This window comes from Fundulus heteroclitus, chromosome 3 (assembly GCF_011125445.2).
Source record: "Fundulus heteroclitus isolate FHET01 chromosome 3, MU-UCD_Fhet_4.1, whole genome shotgun sequence".
NCBI classification, from domain to species: Eukaryota; Metazoa; Chordata; class Actinopteri; order Cyprinodontiformes; family Fundulidae; genus Fundulus; species Fundulus heteroclitus.
The window spans coordinates 38599182-38622082 of NC_046363.1; the positions used below are offsets into that span (position 1 = coordinate 38599182).

Here is a 22901-nt window from a genome sequence, read left to right on the forward strand (position 1 = left end):
ACATTTGAGCTGCCAGAACCAGAGAGGCACGCCAATTTTATGGTCAATTGGGCGATGCATCTGGACTCGTAGATCACAGGGCTGCGGGGCAGGACTTAGCACCCGGCTCAAACACGTTTCCCTCACACAAAACAGACCACACAGCTCACACAATCAGAGGAAAACAGGCCACAACACACCAGGAACCGTCTGAAGATGCTCATGTACCCGCTTTAGATACGAAAACATTCAGTCATCATATCCATGTAACGTGACATTTAGGACAGCCTAGGTTCTATAAATGCATTTGGACAGATGGATATCAATTTTAAGATCACAAAAAGATTAAAATAAACAATGCAAACTAAAGAGTTGACATTTTAAAATCAGTGAAATGGAATAAAAAAAAAATTATTTTTTATGAGGAATAAGTTAAGCCGGGCGTAAACTGTACGAGTTTTTGCCCTTTTCGGGACGATTCTGCAATCGTGCGAGAATTTTTTGGATCGGACCGAGTTTTAGCTTGATTGTGCGTCCTGTGTCGTGTCGTATACAAGGAGGTAACGAGGGGCGAGTCGCCTCTCTCACAACCTCCTCCCGACCCGGAATCGGATGGTCGGTCGAAAATCAAACATGTTTGAAATTCAGTCGGCCCTCGTGAGTGATCGTGAGCGATCGTGAGCGCGAGCCGATTTCCCCCGACCTTCCGAACTGTGCATACACAAACAAGGAAGTTATTTTTCGTCTTTTCAAATGAAAACACAGGAGTGGAGAGAAGCATGACGGCGGTATGTGTGACATGGGGTCAAACTACGGAGGAGAAACTGGCAGAATTTCCAAAGCAGCACGTTTCGTTCTAGTGAGCCTCATATTTAACAGTGAGCATCGACACTTCCACCTTTTCTTCTTCTACTGTTGACATTTGGCTTCTGGGTAGACGAGTCCGAGTAGCGCCATTTCTCTACGGGGCTGAGTCCAATGTGTGGTTTTTGAACGCACTGTGTGAGCAGTCAGGTCGCATCAGAGCGTCGGGCCGCACAGTGTAAGAACAGATATGGTGAGCAGTGAACTCTTAAAACCTGTAGTTTCGTCGTACAGTTTGAGATGTATCTGAGTACCACGATTGAAAATATTGTACAGTGTATGCCCGGCATTAGATTACCCCAACATGTATACGCTCCGCTCAGGTACACATAATGCTGGCATCATTACTCAGCATTTTGAAGGAGGTTTGTGCTTTTCAAACCTCAGGCATTCAGTTTGTTGCGCTTCTCGCTGTTCAAGTGAGTCTTGAAATAATTTGAAACAAATTATTCCACCATTAGGAAAACAATCTGGCAAAACCACTGCCAACATGCCTGGATCTGGCCGTCCACGCAAGTTCCCCTGAAAGCAAGCCGCAAGATGCTAAAAGAAGTCTTTAAAAACTCGAAAATGTAAACACAGGACCTTGAGTAAGTTCTGCTGACATGAAAGTGCATGTTTGTACATTCAGAAACAGACTGTACGAGTTTAACTTCCATGTGTGTTTCATGTGGGAAAACCAAAACATTTGAACCCAGGACAGAGAAAACATTTGGCATAAACCAAATCCAGCATTTCAGAACACAGAATCTCATACCAACTTTGAAGCTTCACTGAAAAATAACAGGTCCCCAGTCCGTCACATTGCAACACAGATGCATTTCAGTTCTTAATATTATGAACCACGAAAAAATACGGTTTTACAGACATACAACACACGTGGCAGCAGATTAAGAGTAAAGTTACCCACACACTAGAATGAATATGTGAATAGACCAAATAAATATTTAATTTCCCTAATATTCACACATGCGCTCTGCCCTGGTTGTTGGTAGCCAGGAGAGGAAAGTATCTAGACAGCACAACTTTTTAAAAACATAGTGATGAATCAACTGTTCCATGTTCCCAAAAATGTATTTATTCAATTCCAAGTAAGAGTTTTGAGGAAATGAAGTCAACAAGTGCACAACAGCTTTATGCACTTGTTCTCACAGGGCGTGTACAGGAGGAGTAATATATGGTGGGGTCAGAGGACTCACCTGTTTGACAAAATAATTTCAATCTGAAAAACTCACAGAGAAAGAAATGGCAATTAGAAGGATTTTATTGATACAATATTTTAAGTCTTTGGCGCTCAGACCTCGGCAGGAACATTAATGCTGAATTATACTTTAATATGCATAAGTAGATGTATGAGAACAGGGATGTTCCCCCCCCAGGTCTGAAACTGGTGGTGGAGTGGAGATAGAAGAAGTTTGTTCAGTCCATATGGTGATCTGTTTAAAATAGATGTCCAACTTGATAAACACAGGTTTGCATGAACTGTCCATGATGAGCAAGCATGAAGCGACTGTGGAGAGGAAAAACTCCCCTTTGGGAAGAAACTTCTGGCAGAACCAGGCTCAACATGGTGGTCTTCTGCCGGACCAATAACAGGCGATAGGGAGTGATGAAGACTGAAGGGAGAAAACACTGTGATGGGTTGAGGATGGAGGAACGTCTTGGAAGCTAGATGAACTCAGCTATGATGGTGGAGAAGGGGTTGGGGGTGGGTTGAATCGGACATCTGATTCGAAATCCAACATGCAATCCGTTTGCGCTTGCTGGTTAGCAGGCTGAGACGTGGATTTGAAGTTGCTTTTAAGATGAGCGTGGGATGCTGATTGGCTTCATGGAGGTGCGGTTCGTAGCTGATTGGCTCACATCAGAGGCGTATCGGACTCTGATTGAATGGAGGCAGGCGATGAGTTTCTTCAATTGAACTTGCGCCTTCAGCTTCATCTCACGGGGCATTTAATCAGCTTCATGAACCATAGATGTGCTTTTGACAGCATGGCTGGTGCAGCTTGAGGTACAGGGAGTGCAGAGATACTTAAATCATACTTTGTTGATGCCTTTCATGACAGATGGAGCTTAACGTACTGCCTCCACCCGATATTCTTTAAAGCTATAGTTTTCCATGATTAAAATCATATAACCTGTTCACAGCCGGGACATTGATATTGTTCATATTATTGGAGAATATTGAAAATTAAAATTTTTCTATGATATGGAAGTGAGCTGTGTTTATATATTTTTTTCTCTTTTTCTATTTCTGATTGGCTACATGTGACATTCAACAGGCGGCATGCCTGATTTGAGGTCGGAGCAGTCCCGACATTCTACCAAGTGGACCAGATAACTCCTAACACACGACAGGAACATCTCTTAAGATAGTCGGAGCCTGTCGGAAGGGGCAAATTGGGGCAAAATTTGGGCTGATTACTCTGCCATGTGAATCAGCATTAAGAGACCGACTTTACTTTTGTGGGGTTTTTTTTTCCACCATCAGTCTGGCGGTGGGCAGAGTGTGCTCCTTCATAACCGTGGGCCCAGGGCAGACGCACCATCTGCAACATATAGCTGTAATAACTAATCTATTACTGAATTGATGTTTTTCAGCTGTGTAACTTTTACATTTCTTCACTTCTTAAAATGTGTTCCACACTCCAATTTGCTTCTTAATCAAAGTACATTATTACAAGTGGTGTATGAAAACCTAAATTCAGAGATAAATGTGGCATCATCACCATACAAATGTATAGTCTGGGCCCTTGAATAAGGGCCACCTCTACAAAATGTGTTTCTTTAACAATTGACTTACCGCCACTAAACTCCAACACTGCTATTATTTTGAGCACACACCAGTCAATTAATAATTCATGTGCACAGTATCAGCAGCGTGTATTTCATAAATGTTGGATTTACCGATTTTCCTACTGAACCTGGTAATTTATTTGCCATGTAGAAATAATTTCAACAAATAAAGAGTGGCATATCTGGTTATGTTGAACTACTTACGTTCCGTGCACAAATACATATCTGCAAACTATAATTTCTACGACCAGAAGCAGAGAGGTTGTTGCTCTTTGACCTTGATAAAAAAATCGTGAAAGATTGCATGCATAGGTAATGGTAGCTGCTAGACTATGCAGCTGTCAACACTTACAAGGAGATTTATATTTACATAAAAATAACTTAAAGGATTGAGAGAAAAAACATCTAACCACAGAAAAGGCAATAAGAAGAAGACATGTGGAGCTTGATAAATTAAGTATATAAGTTAGAAGACTTAGAAAAACACAATAAAACATCTGCAGCTTGGAACCTTCTGTTGCCTGAAGCCAGCATATCAAGAATCCAGCTGCCATTGGACTAACGTAAGAAAACATTTATCCGAAGCATAAGTTGTATTGGAGGTATTACAAATACGAAGGTTTGTCAAAGAAAAACATGTAGAATAGAAAGGCAACATAATTGTGTAGTACCTGGTGGCTTATCTTACCTCTGTGGGGACAGACAGTGAAGGCATTGGAGATCTTAAGTAGTTGCACTGCAGCAATGTCACCATTATGACACAGCGAACTGTCTCCAAGAAAGCTGACAGTGGCCTGGAAATAAGAACGCATAAAACAACACAACGGTGACTGAGCATGTTTTAAATGATTGTCGTCATTTAAAACTGATTGACCGTCAACTGAGTGACCAATGGTGTCAAGCAGTGCATTCCACTTGTATCGAAACGTATCAGTTTCTAATCTTTTTAAGCTGCAGTAGGGAGTTTTGAGAAAACCGTAGACTTAGGGCTGCTACATTCTCCATGAGAAACGAGACATTTGTTCTTACAAATGACTTTTCGTTACCTCAGCTGTGTCTTGGGGGTCTCCCTGTTTGGTCTCAACACAATGTGTGGGCAGAACCTTTTTCTCACGGGGTGTCTGACTACTGTACTGTGATTGGACAATATTTAGATGGCTGTGCTTAGGTTGGAAAAGCCGAACTGTCTCACTGCAGTTGTGCAGTCCCGTAGTTCAACTCTGGTGGTTTAAACAGCTGAACATGCCAAGTCCATTCACTTGCATTGCTTCCTCTATAAATTAACCTATGGGACTTTTTCATGGCCACAGTCTTCCCCACACCATTCTACTCGTCCTGCCCGAACGCCGCTCCACTGTATCGCTTTTAGTTTTCAACAGAGCCGTTAACAAAAGCAGAGAGTCTGATCTGTTCCAAACTGGTACAATTCTGTTAAACTGTAGGGCTTATTTGCATTGTGCTGTGCTGATGAGGCAGAATGTTATTTTGGTTGGATCCACCCCATGTAGCGGCTATGCGGTGGCTTCTTCCACGCTGCCCGTTAAGCCTCCTCTCTCCCAGTTTTTTAAACTTCCCAGCTTCCAGTGTGGTGAATCCAGTGTTTCCCTCTCTGTAGTGCTGAGGCGGCAAATTACGGCTGATTTTATTTCCCCCTTTCTCTGCTGTCGGCTGGCTGGCCGGCCACACCTACAACCAATCAGAAATGGCTGGCTGGCCACACCCATGGCCAATCACCAACTGTCGGCCCACGTGACATCTCTACTCTACTTGATAACCATAGCACCATCTAGTGAGAGGGTGTGAACAAATCCAGCCAGGTAGGGAAAAAAGCCTGTCCAAGAACCCTCAAAGTGTGCAGTGTGCAGTGTGGAGTAGAGTACGGCCATGGATAAGACCTGCTAGCGGGACAACCCCATAACACCCCACGTCCCTGGTGTTTGCAGTCCACCAGAGCACACTATGAGCCATTGTGTGCCTGCTCCTCAACTTTCAGCTCTCTGCCTGCTCTGTGCTCGGCTCCCTTTGCCCCTTTTACCCCCTTTACCCCGGAGAAAATGAGAGCCTCCCCTTGCTCTGCACTGCAGCCCTACCTCCACAGCTCTACCCCCACACTGGAGCCTGCCGTGTTACTTCAAAGTTTACCTGCCTTTGTTTTCTGAGCAGGTACCACTCCAGAAATTGTCAGTCTTCGTATAAAGCAAGTTGTTTCTCCACCATTCCTCAGCACAGCTCCAGGCCATTGGCAATATTGAGCTTGAATGATAGTAGCGCTGTACAGTGGAGGGCTGGTGCTAACCACCAGTCAGTGCCAGACATTCCTCCTGGCTCTGATTGGTTGTTTCTGACCGGGAGCGGTGTATTTTATCAAATACCTGTAGAACCACTGGGAGGAGCTTGATTTTTTTTTTCATCGTCTCATACTTTACTCTAAAGGACATGAGTGATACTTTAAGGACTATGTAAAAAATACTTTTATACAAACTTTACCTACTGCAGCTTTAAATCAGAACATTTTAGTATCAGACAAAGAAACTGTTATAATAAAAGCAATGCCCAAACCGTACCTTTGTTCGATGATGAAGCCCAGGGAGGTCAGGGTGAGCAAAACATAGCTGGTCATCCCGAGAATAGTTAACTGAGACAGCACCTAGGATAGACATACAGTTTCTATGTGAAATATTGTGAGGATAGAAAATGTATAAAAACAGAACACTAAAATCGATATTATAGTTGGTAAAGTTATATCTGCTGGAGACCTTCATGGGAGAGCAACCGTCAACCTCACGGCTGTGTTCAACAACTTATTTAGCAATGCCAACCAAAACATGTCTGACCTTCAGAGTGAGTCCACTGGCACCCATTCAACACTGCAGCTATTGGACTCAGACATGCCCAGTTTACATAGATGGTTTGGTCTTCTCAGATGGCTCTTGACCGGGGACTTGACCACAGATGAAGAGACTGCAGTACAAATCCCCTAAAAGGAGCCAAAACAACCAACACTGGAGCAAATATCCCATCCAGACTCCCACTGACCTTTTCCCAGCTCTTCGGGACATTCACACAAACACATAAAGCCATGGAGCTAATGTCTGTTCTCTAAGCGAAGGCCACGGCTTTAGCTGGAATATAGTATCCCCTGAGGATGACGTGGGCTGTAAGCTTGGGTTTATGTTTCTCTGACACTCAATACAGAGACTAACAGCCAAATCTCACTGCTCTCATACCCAGGAGGAAACACCGTATACAGTCAGGATGAAATAAACCTATCAACTGGATGCAACCATACAGTGTGTCTCTACGCTTAGCCTAGCATGACAATCCATAAAACGGCGATTACTTTAGTCTTCATATGGGAGCACATGAGAGGATACAGTTATAGTGTCAACAAATCAGTTGGGTGGTGTTTGGAGCTTGTATCTGACTAAATTAATAATAGCCACCCAAAAAACGTTGTTCCAAAACCCCCAGGATGGAAGGATACGAGGAAGGAAAGCAGAACGGACAGAATTATAATTAATTTAATATTTTACACAATGGCACAAAGAATAAAGTCTTGAAATACAAATATTTTTCCACACTCTTAATTGCTTTTTCCATTAATTTCCAGACCTGGGACATACTAACATACATTTTCTATATTTTTTTCAACATGCATAGGAACCCTGACATCTGAGCAGAAAAATGTCAGCCCAAGATTTCAGACTCCAGTAACACATTTAACTACTGAAACTGTACAGAAATAAGGGGGTCAATTTTAAACTCTATGCGGTCCAGCATAACGCTGCTGTACCAGCTGTGGTGGCTCAAAAACTCTACATCTGGTCGCAGAACTGTGCCGTAAGCGCAGAAATCACTGTTATTACTCTGTCTCTTGACAAGAAGCAGATTAACTCATTATTGAGGCTATTTCTTATGCCATTATTATGAATGTTGGACATTTTGATCTGTTTGTCATCTGAAACAAAAAAAAAATAATACTCCAGTACTTTGTTGTGAAATGTTATTTTAGTAAGTTACACTAAAAACACAGTCTCAGTAGCCAGTGTAAGTAGCAAGAGTGTCAGCTCAGATTTTGCTGCCTTAAAGTTGTAAATTATTACGCAGAGAAATTAATCTGTCATTCATTTTGTGCCAACTGTTTAAAGTGTGACAGATAAAAGGAAACAGCAACACTTAGAAATCATTTACAACTAAATATAACTCAGTTTCTTGCAAAATTACTGCAGTAGACTTTAACTAGTTATAAAATAAATGATACAAATGTATGTAGTTTATTAATAAACTGCATATTTCGATGCATAAATGAAACTAAAAAAAAGAAATGAAATGAACAAAGTAAGAAGAAGAAAATTAAGAAAAATGCAAAAGTGTTCAAAAAGAAATGTATTAGGTATTCTAAAGGTTTAAAACGTATCATGTGTATCAGGGTCTGATACATGTCAACATTTTTAAAACCATACAGGTTTTCTCATGTTGACATATCACCAGTTTTTAAATTCCTTTAAATAATTATAAAAAAAAAAATCAAATAGTGCAGGAATTTCATCTTTCATACACTGTCAATGGTGCGTGTCTCCATTGGTCATTGGGAAGGGCTACCCTGGACAGGTCTGTCGGGGGAACACAGAGGCAAACAGAACAAACTATGCACTCACATGCATTGTTGTTTATGGTACATTTAGAGATACAAATGAACTTCTATTTTTAGATTGCTGAATGAAGCAGGACAAACCGAAGACAACCAATGCATGCACGAGAACACGCAAACTCCACGCAGCAAGACCCCAGGCATTGGTATTCAAACCAAAGACAACCTTGCTGCACAGCAGTGCTCACTGATGGCAAGCAGAATGGTCCCTTAAGTGTCCAACTAACCTGCCTGTTGGGAGCTGGATGCAGCTGATCAAATGCACCTGAATAAATGCTTAACCATCACTCTAACAACTCCTTTGAAAGCAAGAGTTTTGGCAGTTTGCTACTCTGGAGCATAAATACACAACATGAGGCCAAGGTGAAACGCATCCACGATTAGAGAAGCAATTATTACGGCCAATAAACCTTGGAAGGGTTACTTGTTTCAAGACTATTTCAAGTTGGTTACTCTACATTGACAAAGGTTTTTCACAAGTGGATGCATTAAACAGCTGCCAATACTGCATTTATAAACCCAGTGACTCTTCTTTAATCATTGCGGCAGACACACAGACAGACTGACAACTAAGCTCCAAAATTATTCATATCCCTGGCAAATTTAGGCTTAACGTTTTCTCACCAACATGTTTCTTCTGACTGGAAATAGTATTAATGTTTTGGAGTGGCCCAGCTAGAGCCTCGACTTCAGAGACTCTGTGGAGGAAGCCAAAATCTGGTGGCAAGGAGGCCTTCCACATTCAAAGACTTGGAGCTCATCACCACAGATAAATAATGGAAATACCAGTGGGAACACGGAAAAAGCTGCTCGGCAATTATTAAAAGGACTTCACTGCTGTAACGCCAATAACGATTTTTCAGCTGATTATTCTGAAGGGCATACATACATTTAAACTTGAAATTGTTTTATTCATATGTAAAAAAAATTAAATAAAATCAAACATAACATTCCCTTTACATTGTTTCATTATCTTGAAAGTGATGCCTGTGTGTTAGATTTTAGATTAATGTTAAAAGACTCATTGTGGTCTGCGCTAAAAGCAAGAAACTTAAAATGCATCTTGGACTTCAGAAACCCTGAAGTCGATTAAAGACACCTAAAAATACTGTATTAAATTATATCAACTTAATAATATTTCCAGTAATAAAAACCTACAGTTAACACTTTAATAGCGTCTGTTGATCAAACCTGTAATAAAGCACGAACGTTGACCTAACGATGATGTAATTGAAGAGCGGCTTCGCTTGTTTTTATGGCTCTGAATTAACGCAGAGCCCATATACTGTCCAACAGCGTATCATCAATTGTCAGACTAAATAACCGGCTTGGGAACATGTGGGTATAAATACGTAACAGTGACATGATTTATTGTTTGGCCAGGGAGCTCACTTTGTTATTTTCCCCTCCAAGTCCTGATTGCTGTATCCTGAAGGCTATTTGGGTTGGGAAATGGTTGACTCGACAATTAAGGCATTTGTGTTCACTGCTGGACCACCAGCTGGCGTTTCATTCGCCAACAGGGAGGGGAAACCTCAGCTCAGAGGAGAAGACGTATGTGTGTGTGTGTGTGTGTTTTGAAAGGGGACCACAAGTGTAAGAGCCCCGTAGAGGTACCGATCAGAGAAGGAAAAGACAGGACATTTTATTTTGGAGTTTTAAAGAGGATGGGCGTGACGGCACTTTTGGGCTAACCAAAACTATGCCTGTAGGGGGAAAAAAAGCTTCCAAAGATAACTCCTGAGGAGACCTGCTTCCCCTTTTCTTTCCTCGGGCAGGAGGAAGGGGGTCTCTTGGCTTGTCGAGTGGAAAATAATAGACAAAGGTTGTTTTGAAAGGGAATGCCGATCCGTCATCCTGTCATGATGTTAGGCTGAGTTGGTCTTTTAATGTCAGATAAGTACGGGACTCGACTCCACCATAAGAGAAGCCACAACAAACTATTTAATTGGATTAAATAATGTTGGCAAACAAACATACAGAGCTCAGGCAAAATAAACCACCTTTACTTACCATCGCATGCTTTCTATCAGTAACATAAGAATCTGGCACTGGTTTGACATAGCTCTTGCTTCTAAATTAAGTTTTAAATAACATGTGAAAGTGAGGGATACATACCATTTTGCTTTCAAACAACTCGTGGTAAGTCCATAGCACCAGTAGGAAATGTACGGCGACATAAACTTGAAAAGACAGGGACCAGTTGGGATCGTGAGGAACTTCTTTTCCGGTTACCTGACCCAAAAAAAAAAAAAAAAAAGAAACAGATTTAGTGAAAACACTGTAACACAGTTGTCGGGTCAAAAATATTTTACTTTTCTGTGCCCAAATCTCCAGAGACTCTTGCCCTCAATATAAAGTTTAATATTAAAGTGGCCTGGTGTTTCCCCATCAAGACTTTTGAAATACTTTACCTTCAGGTTATCTTAACTACGTTCTACAAAATGGAATAAAGTATTGTTTTAATATACATTTATTACAACAATAATTCCATACTCGACTGTCATTTCCATACCTATTCACGGGGAAAATACTTAAATGAGATCCATACTTTCCCATGCTTCTACAGTCGGTGTGGGAACCTTGATTTTAATGCTTAAACCATTTCTTTATAAATACATTATCTTCCATTAACTCATAATCCAATAAGCATGTGCCTTAACCTGACCATGCAATATCGATGTACATGAACATATTTATGTATTTCAGCTTTCAAAGGTTTTTAAACCATATGCTGTTAAGCCAATTTTAAGCCAAGACACATGTTGAAACGTCTACAAAAGGGGCAAGAAATAGCTGAAGCATGATTTGTAAAGTTTCGTGGCCTGACGAGATGACGGGGACTCTCAGCTCGACTGATTGGTTGGTGGCTGGATTAATAGAGGACAAAAAAAACTTAGTGTCAACTCGGCTTGGCTCTGCTTTGTTTCTATTGTTTTTCATCAGGTACCGTTTTCAACATTTACTCAGGAACAGCAGGTTAAAACCACCAGATACTTTTCAGCCCAATTAGCTTCTTGTGTTCTATTAAATGGGGTTTACTGGTATACCTCAATAAGTAATGAATCCCTAGGGTCTTATGATAAAACTGCAATCATTTCAGAGTAAAACGGTTCAACAATGTAACCAAAAAACAAGGGCCTGCAGCCTGTCCTGTAATTCCGGGATTTTCCCGTGATCTTGAAGAGCCGAACCATCATATGCGGTGGCTTCCCCCCACATCCCATTCCAACTGTGTAGGTATTCCAGCCTCAAGCTCTGCTTCTTCTCAACAGTAAGACACGCACACAACCCTTCATTGTAACACAGTCTCCTCACTTTCCTTCCCTACCCTCATCCTAAAGAAAAGAAGAAAAAAAATCACCTTCAGAAAGCCAAGATATTTGACTAAAGTTTCAACTTCTCCCAAACGCAGAATGTCTCTACTGACTTTAAAGGGATCAGCTGGATGAAAAGTGGGAGAGGTTTTTGTTTGTTCGCTTGTGGGACAAATGTGTGACACCAAAGAGCTTGTTTCAAAGCAAACCACTGAAGCATTCAACTGGAACCTTTATTTTTTTCTGCTTTAACACACACACACACACACACACACTTTTACAGTTTACTGCATGCGGTTTTAGTCCCGCGAACTCTGTTTAAAGATGCTGAAGCTGAAGTTATTGTGACGCCTTTACAGAGGCCGTGCAGCTTTTATTTCATGTGGCAGTTTCTTGTAAAACTTGTAAAATATATGAATCCTTCAAGAAAGAATGCTCTGAGTCATTCCAGCCTGTGTTTTCTGTGTGTCAGAATGATTGGTAATGAAGCCTGAGGGTTTTTTTTTTTTTGGTTTTTTTCTTGGTTGTTTGTTAAGTACGTTGCAAACCTTGGGATTGTCGACGTGGTCGCCGAGACGGGGTTTACCAGGTTTCCAGCTCGGGCCTTTGATGAAAGTTGACACTTTGTCACTGACTGTTTTGTAAGGTCTGGATTTCTTCCACAAATATACATAGTAGTGCAACTGCAAGAAAGAGAAACTGATTTCAGCTACAAGAAAACATTTACCTGAAATGCAACCTAACAGAGAGCGGCGACAATTAATCTCCATCTGCAGCGATTCTGCTGTCAGTCGGCGGAACATTGCTCATGCTGCGCTCTGCCAACAGTGCGGGCAACAACAGAAATTATAACATCCACCTGGTATTTTATTTTTATTGGCCTCTTTCACCTCAGCTGGGCAGTTTGTTTGGAATAGAGTAATAATGTTAGGGTTTTAAAAAGGCCTCAGAGCCATTAGAGGCAACGTGAGCTCAAACTTCACTATAGAAGATGCTCATTATCAGATGGGCTGCTTGACAGAAGCACGGCTTGCTGTGGCCACAGAAACGATGGAGGACTAACCTGAACGTAGAGGATTTCAAATGTCTTGATGGGGAACACCAGGCCATATATGACTTTATCTGACTCTGCAGCAAAAGTACCTGAGGAACACATGCAGAACAAATGGAGATTGAAAATATACATTAATTCCTTTATCATCCATCTCAGAACAGTCTGCAGCTAGAAAAAGGGAAACCAATGGATGGGATTTCAGAGTGAAGTACACTAGAAATCTTTCCCCAACCGCTTCGCCTCACGTTTAGCTTCCGTTCAAGTGATGGATCATACACAAACTCACAGTTCCCATTAAGCATCATTAGGGCTGTCACCATAATCAATAAATCAATTAATCGTACGATACATTTAAATCACATGATTAATTAAAAGAAGCTCGATAATTTGTGTATGCATGCTTGCTTTTTTTCCCCTTGCTTCCCTTTCCTCTGTATGAGACTGGATAACAAAAGGTTTCGGTCGGTGCATCGGTGTCTGCTCACTCCTCCCTTTTCGTTTCCTCGAGGTACATTGTGTGTCAGGTAGGCAAATATGAGAGCCTCACCAGGGAGAGCTAGAGAAACACTAGTTTGAAAAGCAAGGGTATACCTGCATTATTATGCCGTTATCATATAAGTTGAAAAAGGCCTCCAATGACAATATCATGGTTTATCGCAAACATTTTTAGGAAGATTTATTGTATTTATTGTGACAGGCCTAAGCATCATGTGATCCACCAGTACTACAGATACACACATCAGAACACAGATATACAACCAATAAGCTGTAATAACACTTTAAAATGATAAGCAGTACATTGAGCTAAAACCATGACAAAAAGTAAACATAATAATAAAGAAAGGAGCATTTATTAACATTCAGAATGTCAAAGTAGGAGGTAATGGGCAATCAAGTAAAGAAATATGATAATTTGTCTTACCAAACAATCTGTCCCAGATAATAAGAATCCCTCCGTAGTTCTTGTCAATGCAATACAAGTTCCTTCCTGTTGAAGTTAAACTTTGTGACGTTAATATCGTCGGAGGATTTTTATCACATAATTATCAATCGGGCTAATTTTGTCACACGCATGATGTAGTTTTTGCACTCACCGTGATGAACTCTGTGATGTTTAGGTGTGTTGAAGACCCATTCTAGAGGCCCAAGGTCTCTGATTAACTGGAAAATATTAAGTATATTTCACATTTATGATATTTCATTACTTTTACATAAATTGTCATACCTTTGAATATAAATACACTGGTAATTACATTTTAACAAGAGGCACTGTACTGTGAAAGAGCAGATCTCCCACTTCAAAAAGTGCATAATTGTCCTATAAAACACTCCGTTTCTCTTTAAACAGAAAGTTTTCAACTGATGCTATTTCCCAAAAAATAAAATAAATGGAAATATTGCTGCTGTTGTTCAAGTTTAATTCTTGCACTTGGATATTTATATATATTTTCACTGAAACAGTTGGTTTCATCAAAACATATATGAATTACACAAAACAAAGCATCAGATATGGCAGATGTCATATTTTTGTTTTTCCTCTTTAAACTACTGACATGTCTCTCAAATTCCAAGTTATAATTGTGAACATTTATTAGCATAAAATGACAAATGGTCTAAAATGAAGCATATTCATACCTTAAATAGAACAAGAAAACAAGCTTATATCCGTCTTCAAATAACACAACACTAATATTTTAATTTAGGGTCCTTTCAGAAAGCTGCATCTGGTGCAATGACACTGTCATTAAATGACAGAGGTTTATGCCTATTGGCATATCTACCATCAGCCTGGAGTTGCTGCTGGGTTCACCTAATCAGAACCTCATTAGATATGACGTATGCTTGTGTTGGCATTCAACAGATAACAGAAGAAAAAATGGCTGCAATACAATGTAGATAAAGATATCAGGTTTAAAATGGGAGTGGTCCATTGTCTTTTCCATAGCTATATCATTATATATAAATTTCCTAAACTTAAGTAGAATTTCAAGCATTTATATAGGATTTAGCATTAAAAAGTTTAGATTTTGCATCTAAACTCTTTTCACGGCAAGAAGAAAGATGTAATCAAATCAACCTAAATTTCCCTCAATTAAAATTCCATGATACTATGACATATTTTACCATCATATCTAACAAATCAGGAGGCAGTAAGTGTAACACTGGGTGTTAAATTCTGGAGTTTTTGGTTTAAGATGGACTGGAATAATGTTTTCTTAGTGGCAGATTGGACATTAAAGGATCAAAAAGTCAGTTGCTTTGGAAGTCAGAATTACATTTGTTATGTTTTTATGCACAAAAATGTTGCCAGAACTGTGAAAACTATGTTTTTTTTTTTTACCTGACAATGAGAAGCAAATCAAATACACTTAAAATTCCTTTGTAATTTGGCAGTAAACATTGATGTCTCTTGTTTATGCAAGTATTGCCAAGCAAATCCACAGAAAAGACAAATAGTGTAAGCATTAATAATGTCCAAGGCAAGATTTGTCATCCTCATTCAACAAAAACGCAGCTGGTTCATTCCTCAGTCCAGTACATTATGATCCTGCAAACACAACAGCTAGCAATAAAGCCAAACATTGTTCATATTAAAGTGATAAACACGTCCATGCAGACCTCACCCAAATGAGGCTCACTGCAAACGAGGGTCTGACACCTAATTTAACTTTAATAGTTTTTTTTGTTCCACAATATCAACTTCAATCACTCATTTTAGTTTACAGCAGCTGCACAAGACATATTTAGCCCGGTTTATATTCCTCGCTTGGTCTGAACTTACTTACATGATCTGATCTCTCGGTCTGGATACATGTGCAGGCGGGACAGAATGTCTCAACGATTCATTATTTCCATGTATCGACTGGTGTCTGGCAGCTGAGCGTGAGAGTTTATCTTAAATCAAAGAGAACTACTTCACTTCAGCTCTGAAGCTGCGGCCAATAGCCTGCCAGTAAATTTACGTGAAAAAAAAAAAACTCTATAAAGGAGGTATAAATTACATCCTGTGAGAAAATTGTGACTATTACGACTGTTTTAACTAATAGTCCACTAAAATATGGAGAGCGTTCCAAATCCTCTCACTGCCTGTAATGATCGTGGGGATTGTAAAAGTGATATTCCCAGTCACTTTAAAGGCAGACAGAGTGGTCGTGCTTCTGTTTGGAATCTTTCATAAAATCTCATTATTTTTTATTGAACACAGGTTCCACACTGCAGCGCCGAGACGAAAAAGCCTGACTTAAATGACGAATTAGAACTGGCACAAGAAGAGAGATAACTTTAAAGACTTTTGAGTTAAATATTAACCCTGCATAGCAACAGGAAGTACGCGGGTACATTCACACGGCAGTGCTGCACAGTAAGCAAATGTCCTTTTTTGCTTGAGAATGTCCATGACTCCCACATGTTTAAAGTCATACTGTGTGGACAAGACCACTCTAAAAAAATAAATAAATAAAAATGTGGTATTTCAGTTGATTGCAAATATAACGTCAACTGAAGACCTAAATAAATGCATTTTAATCATCTCAGAAATATTTGAGGAACTGCAGACTTGAGCAATCATGGGAGGTGTTGCCAGGATAACCCTGAGATATACAGTAACTCCGTCAGTAAGACCTCAGTCCACCTTCATGTCCCACACACCTCCTGAACAACTAATTAACATTCATATTAACGTTAAATAAATTATGATCTCCACAAACCCTACAATGGCTCAAAATCAGCTGCATCACAGAAAATGGGGGAAGGCAATTCTTTATTGTAGTGGGAATAGTACTCCTAATGCTATCTTTGCATTTGCCAAACAGATTTCCGCCCTCTGCTCCTCTTGCTAACCTACCACAGTACATCATGTATCACATCTGCTACAAAATGCTTCATAGGATTTTGAGGAATATTTCTCTATATATTTGAAGGATTCTTCACTTTCGGCCTTGCTTAGGAGGGGGAAAAACAATCAATAGTGTCATTAGGTCATTGGCAGAATTAAAGGTGCCATGAAATTACTGCCATTTCATGTAGTAGATATTGCTGCATATGTAAGTTATCCAGAGAATGTCATAAAAACAAATTGCTTGGTTGCTGTAATGATATGCAGCTTTACCAAGTTCACTGTGATCGGCTACAACCATATTTGGACCAAAGGCTTTAAACTGTCTGACAACCTTTAAACTGGTGCTGTGATTCAAGACAGAGGGTTTGAAAAGGCCTATGCTTGATGATGTGCTCTGATTGGAGAATATGAATTACGCAGAAAGACAACCCATTTCCTGATCTGACCATTTTTGAGCCAATTAACAAAGCTGACTGCCCCTGAGCAGGTCCTTTGGTATTCATTGTAGACATTAACACGGCTTTGTCAGTGCACAAGAGACCATGTTATACCCCCCAAAACCTCAGAAAAATGAAATTTGTTGTCATGGCCCCTTTAAGAGAATTCAGGTTAGACCAGTGATTGTACTTTTCCATCTCCTCATCCTCTTCCTTCCTAAAGTTGATGCCTTTCTTTTTAAAAGGATTGTAAATAGCATCCAGGACCAAGATATGCTGCTACCACAATAATAAATCACCACTATGTCGCAAGTCAGGAAGCTGCTACACAGTCCATTGCATATAATGCACCCCAGAAGACCAAAATATTTCTCCAAGACCAAGCAGAAAGCATTTAGGTAGATTTTCGAGGTTGCGTGTGGTCTCAGTAGTGTAAAGGGAGATTAAGGTTGAGACGAGTGATCTTGTAGCGTATATCAACCACCTTGGAGTTATATTAGCAGACTGAAAAGTCTCAGAGGATCTGATACAATCGGCAGCCTCAGCACATGCACTTTTACATTGTAACGGATTTTCTGCTGGAAAATAGTGACAAAAACAAACAACAGTCTAAGAAGAGAGTGTATATAGGTTTAAACCCACAAATACGACATTGATATGGACTTGTATGAAACTTTAGTTTGAGTTGTTGGGGTTTTCCATTGAAATCTGCTCCATCGGGTGCCTTGATCTGACTAGTTGTAAGTTTTATTTTGATATAAGAATTGCTCAAATATGCGTAAATTGTACACTGCTGGATTTCTCAATTTAAAAAAAAAAATCCACAGACAAGTTTATTTACTGATTTAACAGCACATGACATGACGGTTACCTCAGTGTGAATCCAGAACTGGTACAGAAGGTTTAACTGTATGTGAACAGCAAAGATGGACGGAGGAACAGCCAGAGCCATGGGAAGGTAGAAGATCTAAAGAGCACGAAAGAGACAAACAGAACGGCCTGTATCAAACTCTCATAAGCAATAAAACATTTGTTTTATATTGTTCATAATCTGTGACTGAGAAAGTCTAACTAAAACATAGCTACTTCAGGGCAGGATCACTTAAAAAGCAGCCTACACAGTTTTAGTAAAGCTATTATACATGTACAGACTCAGTTCCTTTTTACAGAAACAATTTTTCAGTATTCTATTGCATACATTTCTACAGTGGCCATTTGTTTAGGTTTCAGTTGTTGCCCGGCGGATCCCTTAATTTCAGACTTCAGTTTCAGCCGTAAGCACTCTGCTTGTGATAAAATTCATAACAACACTTTTGCTACAGGTACACACTGAACCAAGGGGGCTGTACAGAAAACTATCAGTATGACTACATGCTCTCGTAGGTAGGTAGGTCTGGCTCAGTGCAGATTCAGAACTGCTATAGAATATTTTGAAGTCCTATGAACATCACTCAGATGGAAGCAAAGATTTTTAAGCATCGTTCAAAAAGGAGCAATTGTTTGAGTCTTTCATTGTTAGTAGATTTGGCGCTTTAGTGAGCGTTTACAGCAACACATAATTAAACTACAGCATGTGTGATTAGAGTAATGAAAGGAACACGTCATTTAGTGCAACAATGTGACTCATTGATTTGCTCCTGGAGAACAATTAACATCTGTTGGAGGAAAGTGGGCGGTCTATAGGCCACAAGGACAATGCTTAATAATCTGATAAGTTACTTGTTGAATTTGCTAAATTGTACTTGAAGAGTATATATAAATGGTCTTACCCAAGAGGTAAACTGCTGGGTGAGCGACTGTCTGAGTGCGGTGGTCAGGTTGTAGTACTCTGAACTGTGGTGGACCTGGTGAGCAGCCCAAAGGATGGCCACCTCTAAGAAAAGAAAAATTACACACAGAAAACATCAGAACATAAATGAGCTTATCCGTTCATTCACACTCATAATAGCAGCAGAATAACTTTTTTATCTGAGAGTCATGCATGGAACCAAGTGATTTATCCCAACACACAGCCTCACTGCTTCCCTAGATGAGTAACTATACACCTCCGGCCTCAGAAGGAGTCATTTTAAAAACACTCCTAGCCAGCTGTTCTGAAAACCTAACGCTTGAGATCGGCTGGCCTTGTGGGACTGGTGGAGGGGTTTCAGCCATTACGGCTCCACGGGTATATGACTGCAGTTGGTTAGCATCCAGCTTGACGTCCCAGAGCTCCAGTTTGCATTCCTCTCCTGTGTTGTGATACTTGCTACATTAATATATCTGTGTTACACTTCATTTTAACATCCAACAGGAACATGCTTGTTAAGTTTCACTGGATCCCCAAGCCATTTCCGGACCACCCCGCCTGGCCTGTGCTTTCTGGCACCTTACATCCCACTTCTGCTTCTGCTGCCGTTTAACAGAGAAACGTTACCTTCTAATGCAGCTGAGCCACAATGCCAATATCCAAGAAGCATTAAAAGCTAACACATTCAACACATTCAAAATACACCTCAGTTTCACCAATTTTATGTGCCTTTTAGAGGGAACCGTTTTGAGTGCTGCATTTTAGTTTTATTTTATGCAAATAAGATATAGTTGGCCACCCCCACACCCAACTCAATGTTTATACTACTCATGTGAAAGTGGCTGCATACAGATGCACAATGGTAAAACAGAACATCTTTGACCCTGAGTCAGACCCAAAAGTTGAAGAAGTGGAGCCTCCTGCACAAGCACAACCAGCAAATATGCAGGGATACCTTAGAGAGAGTTCATGAGCTACGTTTCTATCTTATCAACTGCCTAGAAACATTTGTCTGTGTTATGTTCTTAGAAGGTGTTGGGTAAGATACTTCTAGGAGGCATTTTGGTTCAAGATTGAGAAAATCTGAGGAAAAAATATGACACTTATAGCGCTAGTGTCCCTACAGGATTTTCAAATCAAATTAGCATCATGCTAAGCGTTGGTAGTCTGTGTAGACTGTCCTGTTGTTACATCTTCTCAACTGCCAAGAGACACCTGTCTGTGAATGGTATGTCTTTATAAATTGTCTGATTCTGTAAGATACTTCTAGGAAGCATTTTGGTTGTTTTAGGTCAGAAGAATCTGAGACAAAAGGTCACAGTTAAGGTAAATGTTACTTTCTCAACTTAAGTTGCTACTTTCTTGGCTCTGGCAAGTTGCTTCCATGTGTTTACACCTATAGGCAACCTAACTTCAAGGCTTCTTAAAGATGAGTACAGATTAATAATGTGCCAACGTGGCGTATAGTATCTCTTTGACAGGTCATACATCACCAATGTGTTTTGCCTATTATACAAAACATACATGTCAAAAATGCATGGAAGTTAGCATGTTTTATTGTGAAATAAACAGCGTTCTTGGAATTTGCTGATAATTAACTAACATCAGGAGAGTGAGGGATAAAATGTGACGTGACCGTTCAGACTGCAAACGCTTTGTAAGAAATCCAATACGTATCCGAATTAGCAGCACATATGGAAGTGGCACAAATCGGACTTTCTTTGGGGTAAAAAATCGGAATTGCACCGTTCACACTACCGTGAAAAAGACAGATATGGGTCGCATATGGACTAAAAGATTCAATTAAATTTGATTAAATTTTATTTATATAGCGCCAATTCATGAAACATGTCATCTCATGGCACTTTCCAAAGTCAAATTCAATCAGATTATACAAATTGGTGAAAACATTTCCTATATAAGGGAACCCAGTTGATTGCATCAAAGTCTTGATAAGCAGCATTCACTCCTCCTGAAAGAGCGTAGAGCTACAGGGAGAGTTGTCTGCATTGTTGATGGCTTTGCAGCAATCCCTCATACCGAGCAAGCATGAAGCGACAGTGGAAAGAAAAACTCCCCATTTAACGGGAAAGAAAACCTCCAGCAGAACCAGGCTCAGTGTAAACGGTCATCTGATCTAGATCAGATTTGGGTCGCATTTCCCTGTAGTGTGGACGTAGCCAAAGACTAAAACTGAATAGAAGTTATATTTAGAACAAGAAGTATTTTTACCACAGAACTTTTGATTTAATATTTAAAAAATTTTCACTTTTTGTTTTAAGCTATGCTACTATGAAATCTTTGTGTTCTTTTTCTATGCAGTCAAATCTTAAAATTGTACTTTGGTTGATTCCTAAAAAAAACACATTTACCGTGATACAGAGCACATGCAACATCACACAGAAAAAAAGTTTTCCCAACCTTCTATTACTCTGACAATAATATTTAAAGCCATGTCCTGAGTGCCTATTTTCTTTCTGTTTCATAAACTTGAAAACTGTAAAGCACCCAGCAGTCATAAAACCTTGTGTGGTGGGTATGCAACACCTGAACAAACACACAGCTGAGAAATGAAGGTGAGTGTTTGGAAAGAGGAGACATGCCCCCATACGTCTGTTCATGGTTTAATAAGTATAGCTGAGTTTTAATTCCTCAAGTGTTTTGGACACCCTAAGTGAAAGCTACTGCTCCTGAATGTTACTTCACACCTTTCTTATTTAAGTGTTATGACTGGATTTTAGCAGGTGTGACTGGATAAAAGTCACAAAGATTGTTATTAGAGGTATAACACACAGTGGCTAAATGGTGTGGTTTTATTGAGGGAAAGAATAAAAATGGAAAGTTGGAATCTTTTTTTAAAACTTTCTTTGACATTTAGATGCAGTTTACATTTCTTTAGAGAAAGTCTACGTGTGGTAGAGCAAGAGGGAAGAAAACTGACTGGATCAACAGCAGCCAAGAACAAAAATTACGATATTTCTTCCGCTCTGAACTTTTGGGGATTCCAAGATGAATAGTCCCACTACGGGACATACTGCAAGGATAATCCAGCCTTTGTTTAATTCCAGCAGCCTACGGCATTTGCAATTTTTCACTTCACTGGAGTCACGCTTGGCAGGGTATAGGACTAAGGGTGGCTAAGATTGATGTTTGTTGTCGTTGACAGGAAGTTGAAACAGCTAAGCTTCACTGCAGACTCAAGTCCTCATCTGAGGAAGCGGCGGGACACTGCATAGTTTGGCTGGGCTTATTCAGGAGGGAAGCCCTATTAATGATGAGAACCAATGCCACGGAGCCAAAATTCCCAGCAAGAGCAAAGAGCTACAGAAGACAGGTCTCCAGTGATCTTTAACACGGGGTCTCTAGGGAATAACAAGGATGAGTGGATGCTAATCAGGTGAAAGACGTTTATGGAACCATACACGGCCCTTAAGGAAAATATGTATTGTGCAATTTAATGCATTCGAGTCACTCAATATTTAATCAAATAATCCTGAGGCTGTCAGGTATTGTTCTGTGAATACCAGCTCAACTTAGCGGTAGCATTAAAACAATAACGACCTATAAACATGTTAACAGTTTTATGGCCTGTTAGTGCTAGCTTCAGGTTTTAGCTTCAAAACAAAAGCTGGGGAACGGCGCTCATTTTGGACTCAGGCACTCTGGGAAATCCCTGCCCGGTCTCCGGTGCGGCTGCACTCAGCGCTGTCCTCGTATCGGGCCTATGAAGGCTATTTGCGGTCACAGCTATGGCATTTGCTTGGGAAGAGCTCTGCACGGCTTGCAGAGGTGCTGCTACCAGTTTTTGAACCACTCTGAGGAAGGGGAAAGTCGCTTCGTTTAGCCTCTGGCTCAGCTCAGTTTCGCAACATGTAAGAGATTGTTTGTAATATTTCAGAAAAACTCAGAAAGTTGACCTCCAAAAGGAATTATTGAAGCAACTCGGTATCCCCAAGTGATACAGGACATTTTATGTGCCTCATTGTGACAAAACAAGGTTAACAGTGATTTAAATATTAAAATCAGATTTCCACGTGTCTTAAATGACTAAATTCACACAACTTCTACCATTACTGAAGTTATCCAAGTATCCAGTATCACCTAAAAGCATTAGCCATACTAACAGTTATAGGTGGTGTTTTCTGTGGTGCAAAAAGCAACTTAAAAAGCCATTCA

The 22901-nt window shown here is 40.1% G+C and overlaps 1 protein-coding gene across 2 annotated transcripts in view; it reads right to left on the bottom strand.

Moving 5' to 3' along the window:
- Positions 1 to 22901, bottom strand: part of agmo (alkylglycerol monooxygenase) — a 74649-nt gene that overhangs the window by 26678 nt on the left and 25070 nt on the right. For both annotated transcript variants that reach the window (XM_036135342.1, XM_021323331.2), the window contains 9 exons: positions 18706 to 18809; positions 17808 to 17903; positions 13756 to 13822; positions 13584 to 13649; positions 12671 to 12750; positions 12156 to 12290; positions 10409 to 10525; positions 6204 to 6286; positions 4328 to 4433 (listed from right to left, as the gene is read on the bottom strand). In XM_036135342.1, the coding sequence (XP_035991235.1) occupies positions 4328 to 4433; positions 6204 to 6286; positions 10409 to 10525; positions 12156 to 12290; positions 12671 to 12750; positions 13584 to 13649; positions 13756 to 13822; positions 17808 to 17903; positions 18706 to 18809 (854 nt within the window). The remainder of the gene's footprint in view (positions 1 to 4327; positions 4434 to 6203; positions 6287 to 10408; positions 10526 to 12155; positions 12291 to 12670; positions 12751 to 13583; positions 13650 to 13755; positions 13823 to 17807; positions 17904 to 18705; positions 18810 to 22901) is intronic.